Consider the following 14,544-nt stretch of genomic DNA (forward strand, 5'->3'; position numbering starts at 1 on the left):
CGCGCGTCACCGGGCAGCGTGTCCCCGCCAGCAGGCAGAGCCCGCGGCCACAAGGAGGCCACGTGCGGCGCTAACATCCCCCTTGCCATTCCTGCGGGACCCTCTCCAGTCCCTCTGAGGCCTTCCGGGGCCCGGCCCTGTGCTGCGTCCACTCAGGGGCGCCCACAGCCATGTGCTGGGGGGCTGTTTTTACCACCCACGTACACTTGGGGAAACCAAGGCTCAAATGGGCCGGTGCACCCCGGAATGCAGGGTGGGCCTCCGTGCTTCTGAGTCCCACCCACCCAGCGGAGGCCTCTGCGAGCCGGAGATGGAGCTAATGCAAGGAACTCGCTGGCGCCTGGCGCACAGCGGTGGCTCTGAGGGGACCCTGCTGGTGCGATCCCTGACCAGCCCAGGGAGCGTGGGCACGTCTGCGCTTTGGGGACCTCTGGGTTGAACCCAGCTCGGGTTGCCGTGGTGCTGGCCTCCCTGTGCCTGTGGGAGCAAGGGGTCCCAGCCATCTACCCCGGGCCTCTGAGGGCCCAGGGCTCGCGCCCGGCTTCCGGGTTCACGGAGGGCACAGCGCGCATGCGCGCTGCAGGAAGAGCCTGTCAAGCGCCTTCACCCGGACCGGGTTAAAAACAAGCCTCGTCCGCACGGCTGGCCCCGTCCGCACCGCTGCTTACAGCTGCTGGCCCGGGTTCAGCGAGCTCTCGTCCACCATCCGGTCGTACTCCAGCAGGAACTCGTCCAGCTCGCCTGCGTCCCCGAAGGCCCCCCACTCGGTGTTGACGCACATGCGGCCCTCGTCCCCGTCCACCAGCTCCACGTTGTGCATCTCCTCCATGTAGCAGGCGTTGCAGCCCGTGCCTGGGCGGGGCGTCCGACAGCTTCAGGCCCAGCCGAAGCCAGGTCTCCTGGGTGCCCCCACCATCCCTACCTGCAGGAGGCCCCCGTGGCCCTGCCGTCCTCCTCCTGACCCCCACCCCCCGCCTGCGAAGGTTCCCCCGGGCGCAAAGACCCGGCTTTGCTGTGTGGCCTCAGATAGGTGAACCCACCTCTCTGGGCTGTTCATCTTCCCCAGGAGGGGATGGTTACACCTTCTCCTCCCTTGTCTGGGTGCTGGGAGGACCAAGGGAAACATGTCAAACTGCTTTGCCAACTAGAGATGGGCGTGGGGTGTCGTGATTTTGTCTGTTCCACCCTTGTTTTCTGGCACTTTCCATGCACGCATCTGAGCTTCTCTGTCCTGGACCCTGTTTTTGAGGGGCTCCCGAAGTGGGCCCTTGGGAGCAGCACCCAGCCTACTACAAGTGGGACTGGCTGTGGACTTCGCAGTTCTCGGGGCGCTGTACAACGTGAACACATGGGGCCCTCTGCTCATAAATCACTAAGCGTCTTGGATTGGTGAAAACAGAGTACCATCCTGAGTGTGGCTGCATGGGCCGAGCAGAGGCAGGTGGCGCAGCAGATGGGGCCTCAGCCACGATGGGCAGAGCGGTGTCCTTACCCACTATCATGCCGACCTCACACTGGCGGTCTTCATAGTAGCAGGAGATCATTGTGGCCACGGTATCGTTCACCATGGCCACCACGTCCATCTCAAAGTCCTGCCAAGAGGCACGGAGGTGGTGGTGATGGAGTCAGGGGTCTCAGGCCATCGGTGAGGGAGGCCAAGACCCCTTCCTGGGGGGACACCCCGAAGGCCCTCCCGGCTTCCTGGCCTGAGGTGGGGGGAGGGCCCAGGGCAGCCTTGGGGCAGGCGCCACCTCACCCCTCTCCGCTTGATGGCGTCTCGCAGGAGCCCCACGACGTTGTTCCCTTCTGCCCCGGAAGCCTTGAAGCCCTTGGTCCAGTTGAGAAGGATGCCCTGTGGGGACAGGGCCGGGCCAGGGTGAAGGGCAGGGAGCTGACTCGGACCACAGGGACGTGCACCATCTGCAGCTCACACGGTTCCAGAGGTGCTGCACACAAGTCCCCATAGCTGCGGAGCTGGGCCCAGCAAACTTAAGGGTGTTTGTCTAGTAAAGCCCAGAGGCACCGTCCAGTGTGGGGGTGCGGCTGGGGGGCAGCCCAATGGGAAGGTGCCCAGTGGCGCTCAGCACGCTGTGGGGACGCGACAGAAAAAGCCGGCATGAGAACCGACTGACATGTGCATTCGTATGTACAATCAAGGTGTGCACGTAACTGACGTCCATGTCTGTCTGCGTAGCTGGCATGTGTACGTGCGCATAGCTGTGCCAGCGCGTAGCTGACTTCCAGCTTGAAGGCAGCGTACCCCCTCAGCCCCCGAGCAGGTGGCCCAGCACAGCGAGGACACGCAGGTGTCCTGGAGCTGCCTGCCAGAGCCCCAGCTGCCACCTCCCACGGCGGACAGGCTGCTGACGCGGTTCCCTATCTGTAATGGGGGTCGTAACAGTCACACCGCATAGGTTACGGGGAGGTTCCTGGCAAACAGAACTGGCGACCTTGTTCCCCACCTCACAGGTGACAGCCACGGTTTCCCGGCGTGGGGCTGTATGTGCGGTTCATGGGCACCTCTCCCCGGGGTCCACTCCCGGCCACCTGCCTGCCCCCCGCCCCACCTTGTCGATGTCCTCGTGCCGCACGGGGAAGGAGAAGGTGAAACCCAAGGGCAGCTTCTTGTGCTTCATCTGGTGCTTGTCCAGGAAGTCGGAGATGCACTCGGAGACATAGTCGAAGAGCTGGAAGAGCCAAGCCACAGCTCTGGGCGGCCGCGGCACACTGCCCGCCCGCGTCCACACTCAGCTCCCCCTCCGGCCCCACGCCAGAGTCCTGCTGATGGCAGCGCCTGGACGGGGTGGCACCAGAGCTGATCCCCAGAGCAGTCCTGCTCTCTCATAGTGACGTCCGGCCTCAGGCTTTGGACAGACGCGCCTCCCGGGCCTTAACTCTGCCTTCTGTCCCCAGTAGCCAGAATGCCCTCACTGCCTCCAAGTGCCCTGGCCACCCAGCCCCACCCCTCTCAAGGACCAGCCCCCACTTGGGGCTCACGTGGGCTCATCCGCAGAGCTGGGCATTGCTGAATGCCCCGTGGAATGACTGGTGGGGCACAATGGCATCCCTGCTGCCTTGGAACCCTGCCCCGGAGCCCCCAGGACCCCTTCTCTAGCACCCTCCAGGGTCCCCTCATGCTCAGGGCGGCCTTGCGCCTGGGCAGATCTTATATATAAGACTGCGGTCACCCCACTTGGCGTCCATGCTGGTGGAGGGTGAGGGGGCGACATGGCACGGGGGCGAGCCACGTGGGCTGCGTGCTGGCGGGACCAGCGTGTCTCGGCTGCCCTGTCAGGTGTCAGCTCCTTCTGGGAATGAGGCAGGGTGTAACCTGCTGGGGCCACGCCTGTGGGCCATGTATCTAGGCCTCTCAGCTGCCGCCTGGGCCGTCTGAGGCTGGTGACCCTCCCCCGGGACTGGCTAAGCTCCGAGGCCCTGGCAGCCTTGACCACGGCCCGCCGCAGCTGCTCACCATCTCAGCAGTGCCCGTCATGGCGTCCTCGGGGATGGAGTACATCTGGTGCTTGGTGTTCAGGCTCCACTGCCCTGCCTCACCCTCTCCCACCTTCACCAGCATCACCCTGAAGTTGGTGCCACCCAGGTCCAGGGAGAGGAAGTCCCCAACTTCTGCAGCCACAGGGAGAAGCGTGTCAGCCTCGGGGGCGCTGGCAGCAGGAAAAGGTGGAGGGGAAGGCATGGGGGCCAGAGGAGCTGGACAAGGGGCTACAATGACAGATGGTCAGCTCTGGAAGGGGTCAGAGGTGAACTAGGAAGTTGCTGGGAACCCCTGCTTTGGACTGAAGTTGCACCAAATCCAGGGCCCAACCAAAAAACTAGTGAAATGGCTCAGACTCGGGATTTGGGGGGTGGGGGCAGTGATCACAGGGAGCACATTCTCTCTGTGGGACGGAAAAAGGCAGAGTCCTGAGGCCAGGGGCTGCTGAGGATGCCAGCACTGGGCAGCAGGGCCCCGGGCCTGCTGCTGGGCGCCTGTTGGGGGTGGCAGAGCCTCGGAGGGGCCTGGCAACCGGTACCTGAGCCTTCAGGAGTGGAGCGCACATAGGTGGGCAGCATCTTCACGCTGGCCTCTTTGTGAGTCGCCAGCCTCAGGCCTCGGTCCATCTCCTTCTGCATCCGCCTCATCACCTTCTTCAGATCCTCCTCCTGCAGCCTGAACTCCGCCAGGATCTGCTCGACCTGCGCGGGAGGGGATGGCTGAGTGGGGGCGGGGACTCAGGGCAGGGGGGTCTTCTTTGCCCTCTGGCTCTGGTCCAGGGTGACCCAACATTCCAGCCAGCACAGTTAAAATCACTTCAGAAATTAGAACAGCAGAGTTGTAGGCGCAGCCCCCTCACCAGTGCACCCAGTTGTGGGAGGATGAGGGGTCGAGGGCAGATGTGGGGTCTAAAGCCAGGAGAAGGCGCTAAGCAGGGGAGTGGCTGAAACACAGGCTGGACACCCTGTCTGGAGGGCGTCCGGCAGCTGGCATGACCGTGCGAAAGCCCTGGCTATTCCACCTCCGGGATTGGCGCCGAGGGGTCAACGGCCGGCCTGAGCAGTGTGCCCTGGACCCTGTGCCTGGGCAGTGTACTCGGGGCTGTGTGCCCTGGACCCTGTGCCAGGGGCAGGGTGCTCAGGGCTGTGTGCCCTGGACCCTGTGCCCGGGGCGGTGTGCTCAGGGTGGTGCAGGCAGCACTCTGTGGGGTGCTGGTTGGCTAAGGCTTGGCCGTTCACAGCCAGGAAAGCTCTGAGACTCCCTTCCTGTGAGTAGGGCGCCTGGGTGGGTCTCCTCCCACCCTCCTGAGCGCGGCTGCCCCTAGGTACCCCTGACCTTGCTCTGGCCCTGTGTGTGGGTGGAGGCATGGCGCCCCTGCCCCCTGCACAGCAGTGCACGTGCCCGCAGAGAAGGCCACTTGGCTTCACTGGCTATTGGAAGAAAAAGGAAAGGAGAGCTTCTCTGACGAAAGCCGTGGGTCCGCCTGGCACAAAACCTCGTGCTGCTGTCGGCCCCGCGGGCTCAGGGTGACACACCTGGATCCGGCCCTTGTGCTGGCGATTTGGTTTGGACTTGGAAGGGGGCCCAGTTCTGGCCAAGGACAGGTGAAGGGAAGCCTGACTTCAGCAGGGCAAGGCCTCTGGGAAGGTGGGCGCCCTCTGAGCGTGTGAGCACAGCTGTGTAGGGGTGTGCCGGCCGGCACTGCACAAACTCAAGGCCACGGGAAGAGGTGTGAGCAAGGCAGGGGTGGCGGAGAGGAGCGGCAGAGGGGCCCGGCCGGACGCCATCACCAAGGCGCTGAGCACCCCCCCAGACCCGGCCCTCCATGCGCAGGCTGTGGGAGCACGCGTCGCAGAAGCCACAGTGAGGGCGTCTGGTTTCCTGCAGCCCAAAGCCCAAAGCCTGTATCCTCGTGGACACAAACCCTCACGGAAGAGCCACATGTCCTATCGAGACCACGCGGCTTAGAAGCTCAGCCCAGGAGGGCCACACAGGGTGGGCTGACAAGGTCTATGACAGACTCGAACAGCAGTGTCTGCTGGGCCGGCGCTGTCCACAGCCCTGGCACCGGTGGGTGTGCAGCCCGGGGCCCTCAGCGCGCCTTGAAGTGTCTAGCTGTCCTCAGACCCCACGCCCACCACTCTGCTTCCTCGGTCCTGTCACACGCTTTCACAAGATAGCGTGTCGGGCCCTGAGCCGAGTGCTCTGCACGCTGCCTCACACCCAGCATGCTGGCGAGGGTTTGCCCACCTTGCCGCCGAGGACAGGCTCTGAAAGTCACACCGAAGCTGCAGGATGGTTGCTGTCACAGCCCCTGAGGGCACCTCCCCTGAGACAGAGCTGGTCACAGGGACCGGTGACAAGACATCCACGAGCTCTACCCAAGTGTGATACAGGTCCCGCAGACGCCGAGCCCTCAGGCCCGCCCAGCGCCATGCACTCGGACACATCAGGGTCCTGGGCCAGAGGTGCCGTGGCCCGCCTCCGGGCGGCCGATGGTGCACCAGGGCCTGAAAGCCCATCTGTGAACTCCGGGGGCCAGACGAAGCCCACCACCGGTCGGAGGCCAGCCAGTGCTAGCGACACAGTTTCGATCTGGCAGTTTCTCTCCTTGCGCTTAAGAAGCACATGCAATGCTGGCCAGGTGCAGACTCGAGAAGACCCCATGCCCACCTGCCAGACTGGGCACCGATGCCAGGACACCGTAGGACAGGGCCTTTGGGGTTCCGCCGGGAGCTCCCTGAGGACGTCTGAGCGCCAGGGAACCAGCGAGAGGCGACCTTCACTAGGACTTGCTGCTGGTCGGCAAACGGCTGCAGCTGCCCGTGGGTCTGACTTGTCCTGCACAAGGTCCGCAGATGCTCACACTTGCTGCGAAGTTACACACAGAGTCTTTACAGAAAGACTGGGTTTCCGCGGGGTTCCGTAAGAGCAGGTCTGCATCCTCACTGGGGCTGGGGCCAGCTGCCCACTGTGGGCGGCATTTGTAGGGTCGGGGAGCCTGTCCCTGGGCAGTGGGGTCCCACAGGAGATGCCCCGTCACACGCCCTCACCTCGGGTCTGTGGGATGCCCCCCACCTGCACACACACTTGTGCACATGTTCCGTTCTTGGGGGCAGGGGTTGGGGACGGTGCTGAGTTCCCGTGGCGGACAGTGTCCTCCCGGGTGGGTGCAAGTCACTTCCTCAGCTGCCTCTGGGCTGCAGACACCACATTTGTCAGCATGAAACCTCAAGAGGAGGGTGCTCTGGCCTGCCTGGTCCCCTCCACCCTCGGGGCTGTGCGCAGGGCACCCTCCCACTGTCACCCAGACATCGGCGCTCTGCTGTCTCTGCTGCTTACAGGTGAGGACACTGAGCAGAGCCGAAGCCTCCTGCCGACCCCGCTGGGCTGACCCCGGCCCTCCTGGAGCCCAGAACCCAGCTACGGAAGAGTCTCGTGCTGCTATGCCTGCACACTGGCCGGAAGGACCAACCGGAGCCCGACAGCCTCCCATGCACCAGGTCAGGCCGCAGGAGGACCGAGCGCAGACAGAGCCTGTCCCTCCAGCTGCACTCCCACTCGCTCACCAGAAGGCCGTCAGGGCTCATGGCTGCATTCTAACACGGGGGGTCTCCTGCCAGAACAAACCCCAGGTCCCAGGCAGGGCTGCCGCCGCCATCTGACGGTACATGTCCTGGGGACTCCGGCTTCCGGGGTCCCTGAGGCCTACGCGGCGGGCAGCCGGTCTGCCAGTGTGCTGTGGCTCCTCGTGAGGCAGGTCTGCGGATGGTGGTGAGGGCATCCTCTTCCCTAGGAATACACGGGCCACCGGCCTGGTCGCCGCAGTGTGGACACAGCTGCCCGAGGGCCTGGAAGCACTGGCTGCAGATGCACACGTGGCTGGCCCACGACCGGCTGCTGGCAGAACGTGGCATCTGCCATCTGGGAGGCCCCGTGAGCCTCACTTCTGGGTGTCAGCCCCACGTGTCGCCCACGCCGACATAACGAGTGTGACTCTGAAGCTCCTGCCTTGTCCTTTCTTGGGTCCGTCACTCTGGGGAGCAGTGCCAGGCCGTGAGGACTCAGGCCTCCTGCCAGTGGGCACCGTGGACTGCCGGGCGGCAAGCAAGTGACTGTGGAGACACCAGCAAGCCCCCTGGAGCCTCTGGTGAGGTGGCCCTGCCAGCGCGACCTCAGCCCGGAGCCCGGCGCTGCCGTGCTGTCCTGCAGTGCAGCCCTGGCTCGCAGAGATGGGAGATGGCAGTGGTCAGTGGTCTCAAGCCCCCGAGTTCTTTTTCTTTAAGCCACTAAGTTCTGAGGTAATTTTTCCCACAGCCATAGATGAGTAGAACAGAGGGAAACAGTTATGGGATACGAGGTGATCCATTCTTCGTCCTAAGTGTGTACACTACACATGCACGTGGCAGTCAGGGTTAGGACAAGGGACAGAGGAGGTGAGAGACAGCAGAGCACACGGGGTGGCCACAGGCCCCTCGGCAGGGAGGCGTACCGGGGAGCCTGAGCAGGGGCCTGCCCGCCAGCTCCAGGTCCGGGCTTTAAAGGAGAGAGCCCCTCTCCAGGACACCCTCGTGCCTCTGTGGGCTGCACACAGGGAGAGTGAGGCGGCGAAGCCCCGAGATGGGAGACGCCTGGACCTCTGGGTCACCGTGTGGAGGACCCCCGCGGCCGACCGTCGCCTGAGCAAGAACTGCAAGTCTACCAGGCAGACCCCATTCCTGTTTTGGTGGACTGGTTACAGCAATTAGGTGTGCGGTAATTAACATTCAGAATGATGGCATCAATGACCAGAAATGGAAGTTGCAAGGGGGTTTTGGATCACTCGTTGATTTAATGTTTGAGTACCTGCTTGTGCTCCGTCTGAGGGTACAAAAGTGACTAGGTTTTAGTTCTCAAGCCCTCACAGTCCTGCAGAAAAGACAAGGAGCTGTATAAACAGACACCAGCCAGGCTGGGCTCCCTGAGGGACATGGGGCAGACCGACGAGGTTTCTGGGGGCCAAGGACAGGGTTTCTTAAGACTCCTCCCTGCAGCCCTTGGTGCTTGAAGAGAAGTGGCCGGGTAGAGAGGGGCGTTCCAGATAGAGAGGCCGCAGGATGACGCCAGAGGCATCTGGAGAGAAGCAGATCTTTAGAGTGGCTTGAACTGAACTCCTGCAGAGGGCACCCCAGCTAACAGGCCGCTGGCAGCGGCACTGGGGCTGAAACGGAATCTGAGCTGGACCACAGACCCTTTACAGATGGATGGCCGTGAGTGAAGCAAGCATACAGAGCATGGCTCATCAGCAGAGCAGGACTCACAGGGACGTTCACACTCTTAAATGCACATGTGACAAAATAAATGGACAATCTACGAGCATTTCTCTCAAGATGCTAAAAAAAAAACCCAAAAAACACAAAAGATTAAGTAAACCTAAGGAAAATTAGAATAAAGGAATCGATAATGATAAAAGCAGAAATGAATTGTAAAGAAAACACACAAAACAACAGTAAACTTGATTAACAAACCCCAAACCCAGTTCCTTAAAAGCACCCACAAGACAGCAAACATGCAGACGTGCGATCGGGATGAAGGAAGACAGCAGTGAGCAACTCCGAGGGCATAATCCCAGACAGAGAGGAGCTCGAAGGGTCTCAGAGGGGTCGCATATAAGACTCGCTTCAATATATTTTAAAATGGAAAGAAACTGGACGATGTTTTAAAAATACAATTATCAAAGTGGACTCAAGAAGACAGAAAAACCCGGGGAGTGCCCGGCACAGTCGTGGAGCCACAGGAGATGAAGTGTTCCCGTGTCATGCCACGAATACCAGGTTCAAACCCAGGCACTCTGTCAGCCAGTGGCCTTCCTCTGGAGGCCCGGGGGCGGGGGAACCGCTAGGCCCTGGGGGTCGGCTGTGGGGAAGGGCGAGCTCAGGCCGTGGGCAGTGGGAGCACCCGGATGGGCTGAGAGGCAGCCCCGGGCCCCTCGGGGTCTCTGAATATCTTCTCTCGCCTCCTGGCAGAACCCTCCTGATAAATGCCTGCTGTTCAGAATATACAAAGAACTCTCACAGCTCCAGAAGACAAGAACCCAATCTCGAGAGCCTCCCGGAAGTGCGCCCAGAAGCCTAGGCAAACGCGCTCATCACTTGTCTGTCAATCAGTGAAATGCAAACAGAAGCCGCGTGACGTACCGCTGCGTGCCCAGTTTAAAGGGGAGCCGAAACCAAGTGCCAGGAGGGTGTGCAGGACCCAGAATCTTCCCACTGCTGTTGGGAAGGCAGAACGGTCCAGTCTCTTCTAAGGTTACACACACGCTTCCCACATGACACCATTCCTAGATATTTATGCCCCAAAATGACAACCGAGTCTATAAAAAGCCTGTATTGAGTGTTCACACCTTTGTCATTGCAGCCAAACCTGGATCCCCCAGGCCTGTCAGCTGGCAGTACGCAGATGGGTGCACCCCTGCAGTGGGGACCGCCCAGAGATGGAGCGGTGGTGAGCAGGCATGCGGCGGGTAGAAGCACCCCTTCATGCTAAGCAGAGAAGGCAAACACAAAAGGCTACAGCTTAGTGACTCCATTTACACAGAAAAGGCAAAACCAAGGGGCAGAGAACAGACCACTGGGTCCCAGAGTCTGGGAGTGGGGGGAGGTGACTGACAGGGAGGTGGGACCCGAGGAACTTTTTGAGTAACAGAAAGATTCTGCGTCTTGATGGCGATGGCTGTCACAAAACTGTATATGCTTGACAAAACTCATCGAACTGTACTTAAGAAGGTGAATCTTATTGCACGCACGTTAACTATAATTAAAAATTAAAGAAGTGTCACAGATGAATCTGGACAGATTGAAGGGTCTGACTGCGGGGTGGAGAGATACGGGGTCTCTGGGGAGCTGCAGTGTTCCCCAGGCTCCCCCTGCAGCAGGCTGTCCCCTGAGGGTGAAGGACCAGGGCTACTGGGCCCTGGTGGTCCTTGTTGCAGCCCCCTCGTGCCTCACCTCGGACAAGGGACTCGCTCCTGCAAGACAGGTGGGGCACCGCCTCCCACAGAGCAGCGGCTCTGCGTGTGACAACCCAGTCCCCAGGAGACCTCCTCTGGTTAACAGAGCACAGATCTGCACCTGAGAGGGGCCAGGATCCTCCGCTCCCGACCTCAGGCTGCCTACTGCTCCAGCTCTGCCGAAGCCGGAGCCCTGTGTGGACCCAGCAGGAAGGTGGCGTCTGCAGGCCAGGAAGAGGCCCTCGCCAGGACCAGCCATGCAGCGCCCTGATCTCGGATGTCCAGTGTCCAGAGTGGGAGGAACAACCATCCACAGTATTTCGTCAAGGCACCGGAGCTGGCTAACATGCCCGAGTGTCGTCCTCCCACTTTCCTCCTGAAAAATGCCCCCGAAAGCACCAAACAAAGCCAACCATCTGCATTTCTGGGGCCCGTGTCTGCTGCCTGCCAGGGGCCCGTGGGGCGTTGGGCCAGCAGAAGGGCCCCGATGAGGAAGGGGGACGTACAGACCAGGAACTTCCAAGGGGATCCCAGGGCCCGAGTGGTGGCCTTTGAGAGGTGGTGCTCCCTAGCTTGAGAATGAACCCGCCCTGCTGGGCTCCGGGCGGCCACAGGCTGGAGGGGACAGACAGCGCCAGGAGGAGCAGACCTGCCTCAAGGACCTCTAGAAATGGTGCGAGCTGACGCCTACGCGGGAAAGCCACTGAGAATGGTACTGAGGCCACACACTCTATGGATGACAGAACGATGACCACAGGGGAGGTCCAAAAGGGCAGCACGAGTGAGAGGAACCAAGCTCCCGGAAGGAGGGGACCAGCACTGCTCACTTCCCTGCAAACCAACCAGACGCCCTCTTGCTGGGGCCTGCTCTGGACCCAGCCACAGTGGACCTGTGGGTGACAACTCTGAAAGTGTGAACAGGGCTCCCGGCTCCAGGCCAGATGCTGGATTGGGGTGGAGGTAGGGCTGGACCTGGATAGGCCTGGCAGCCAAACTGACATCCCTTGGGTGACCCTGAAACCCAGCTGGCTCCCCAAACGAGAGGTGGGCTCTCTGCCCAGTCTGAGCAGGCAGGGGGACAGGCATCAACGGTGCGGCCCTAGACCCCTCACTGGCTCTTGGCTGCATGAGTGGCCGGCACAGGGCTGAGCCAAGTGAAAAATAAAAATTGGCGTCACTCGTCCCATCGTTCTTTAGAATTTTGGTATTTTGTTCATCATAATTTTCTGTGTTAATTTTCATTCTTTAGAATTTGCATTACAGTATTTATCTGGATGACTGTTTTTGTGCCCCCTTAAAGCGTGTGCCACAGGCGACACCTCACCCTACTCTCAGCCCTGACAGGTGTCAGTGACCCTGGCCTGGCTTCTGAACAGGGACCAGCACCCCCTCAACTCTGGAACAGAAACGGCTTATCCTGTGGGGCACTGTGTCCCCTGGGAGCAATGAGAGGGACGTGGGCCAGCCCGAGTCTAGGAGTGGGTACTCAGCACCACTGCCCCACAGCAGGCCACAGGCCCCACATCACACTGCCACCGAGCCCTCTCTCTGCTCATGCCAGAGACATCACCTCGCTTCTCCCAGGTGGCCTCCTGTGGCCCCTTCACGCAAGATTTCTCATCCAAACTCCTGCCAAAGCCCCAGTGACCGGCAGACACGGGCCTTGCCCGGGTTTGGCCCGTCTCGCTGCCTGCAGCTGTGGCGCCCTGACTCGGGCTGGCTGTTTTCCTCCTGACATCATCGGCGCTACCAGGAGCGGAACTAGCGCGGGGTTTATGCTGACCTCGTTGTTTCGCAGAAGGCGGCACGACGTATGAGGAGGGAATTATGCCAAAGGGACTGGACCCCGGCCATCTGCTGGAGCTGCCCACTCCACCTGGCCCTGGCCTAGGGCTGCGGGCATGCTGCCCCCTCTGCCCTGTCGCCTGCTCACTCTCCCTGCCTGCTACAGGGCACAGGGCTGGCTCAGATGATGTCTGGAAAAGGTAACTTCTCTGCGGCTCACCATGGACATCGGCCCCCGCCCCCGATGAAGACTTCCTGGAGGAAGCGTGGGCATCCGAGACCTGTCAGGTCTGTTGAGTGCTGTCCTGCATCTGGGCAGGTGGTTCTGCCACTCAGGCCCCACGCTCCACCCCACCCCCCCGGCCCGGCCCCCGGCTGGGGCTCTAAGCTCCCCAGACCCTCTGACTAACAGAAGGTATTCGGGACCTCCTGGCCACCTAACTCCCTGGTCAGCGAGGAGCCGGAAGCGGTGGGAGGGACCTGCTCTGCTAAGAAGAAGGACCTTTCTGCCCAACAAAGCCAGCACCCTCGGTCCCCTTCCCAGCACGTCGTCCCCAAAGGCCTGTGCATACAATCAAGTTCTGAGGCGGAAACGCCTGTCTGTGCTAAACAAGTCGCTGAACATGGGGACACATGACAAAGGCTTCTAGAACCAGGTGAGGCAGCGAACTACCTTTTCCTTCTTGGTGTTCTCCATCCTGGCTCTGTCATCCGGCATTGGCACAGCAGCCAGCTCCCGTGAGCTGGGACCCCTCAGTGTTTCCCCACAGGTTTCCGAAGCAGAAATGACCCCAGGCTTCTCCCGATCAAGGGTCACGCCGGCCAGGGTGTCTAGGAGAATACAGTCTACCTTTGGCTGCTTTCTGACTGGAGGTTCAATTACACTTTCTTCCTTTTCATTGTTCCTAGCAAGCCGGTGAGCCTTGTCTCCTGGGCCACACCTGGGACCCGTGCCCACCAAGGTCTTGTCAGGCCGGAAGTGGCTGGGGTAGGGCCATTGCTGGGCTCCGGGGCTGGCCAGTGCTGGTCAGCTTTCTCTCCAGGCTGTACTGAGCTGTGCTGGTGTGCAGGCCTCTAGACAGACTCAGCAGAAAAGCTCCCCTCAGTCCTGTGGCTGGGGACAGCGTTTGAGTAATTAGGCTGCAGGTGACTGGTTCTCTCACATCTCAGCCTGCTTCCCGTAGCTCAGTCACCGCCCAGTACTTCCTGCTCTGACCAGGTGTGCGGAGGGGAGTGCTCCCGAGAGGGCTGCACTGCCATGGCAACCAGGAGCCGGGCCTCTAGCCTCAGCAGGGCTGGTCGTGCTGTCATTAGAGCTGCCATGCAGAAAACTGGGGCTGATGGCAAAAGGCCTCCATCCCTGTCACTATAGCAACATCCCAATTGCCTTGTCACCATACTGTGCCACCTGTCTAGCTCCCAGGGCAGGGTCACAGGGGCTTCCAAATTCACGTCCTACCAAGTAGAGGCCCCTGTGAGTCTGGAGACCAGAGGAGGGAGTGGGCAGGCCGGCCACCAGAATTGCCATGCGTGCTCAGAGCGACCACAGAGGTCACTGCCTTCTTGGCCTCCTGGCTTGAAGCCAAAGCCGGAATAGTGGGCCTAGGCTGACAGGAGGCCCACAGACCCAGGGCCTCGGCCCACTCACACCTGGACAGTGGGAAGTCCTGGGAATGGAGCAGGGGGCTGGGATGCTGGAGATGCGCCTGGTGCTGGCTCAGGGTGTTCACTTAGCCGGCTGGAGCAAAATGTGGGAGCCCAGGGGTGAGCTGGCCGGGGTTTCTGGCCTGGCTCTGAGATTTGGTGTGCATTTGATAGTCACGGTGCTTTCCACGGCCAGCGCTCAGAGGAGCTGGTGGCTACCGGATTGGACATTGTCCACACAGAGCAAAAAGGGCTGACGACCAAGCCGTACACAAGGATATCCAGAGGTCCAGCAGGAGTGAGGAGGAGGAGTGGCCAGCGAGACCCCTCTAGAGGGTGTGCCCGAGCTAATATCTGCACCCACTTCCTGTGGGTGGTCATCTGGGCACTCCAAGCTTCCTGTTACAAACCTCTGTGTGCCCCCCGAGTCACATGTGTGCACGTTTCTTCTAGACGGTTCCCAGGGCTGACTCCGGGTCGAGCGCTTGCATATTTTACATTTGGCTGCACCGGCCCTCACATGGCCTCCGCAGTTTACCGATCTTTCCACCGCATTAGGAGTCTGGCCGCATCCGGGGAACTCCGCGGGGAAGCGCCGGGAGCACGCCGGGCTCGCGAGGGAGGCGCGCCC

At 61.2% G+C, this 14,544-nt stretch overlaps 1 protein-coding gene across 1 annotated transcript in view; it reads right to left on the bottom strand.

Moving 5' to 3' along the window:
* Positions 1-14,534, bottom strand: part of GCK (glucokinase) — a 16,336-nt gene extending 1,802 nt beyond the window's left edge. Inside the window, 8 exon segments of the mRNA XM_006911472.3 lie at positions 452-477; positions 659-852; positions 1,493-1,592; positions 1,757-1,852; positions 2,568-2,687; positions 3,473-3,627; positions 4,035-4,197; positions 12,943-14,534. Of these exon segments, the coding sequence (XP_006911534.1) occupies positions 452-477; positions 659-852; positions 1,493-1,592; positions 1,757-1,852; positions 2,568-2,687; positions 3,473-3,627; positions 4,035-4,197; positions 12,943-12,987 (899 nt within the window). The 5' untranslated portion in view covers positions 12,988-14,534.
* Positions 14,535-14,544: the final 10 nt, after the last annotated feature.

The sequence above is a fragment of the Pteropus alecto genome, unplaced genomic scaffold, assembly GCF_000325575.1.
Source record: "Pteropus alecto unplaced genomic scaffold, ASM32557v1 scaffold214, whole genome shotgun sequence".
NCBI lineage: Eukaryota > Metazoa > Chordata > Mammalia > Chiroptera > Pteropodidae > Pteropus > Pteropus alecto.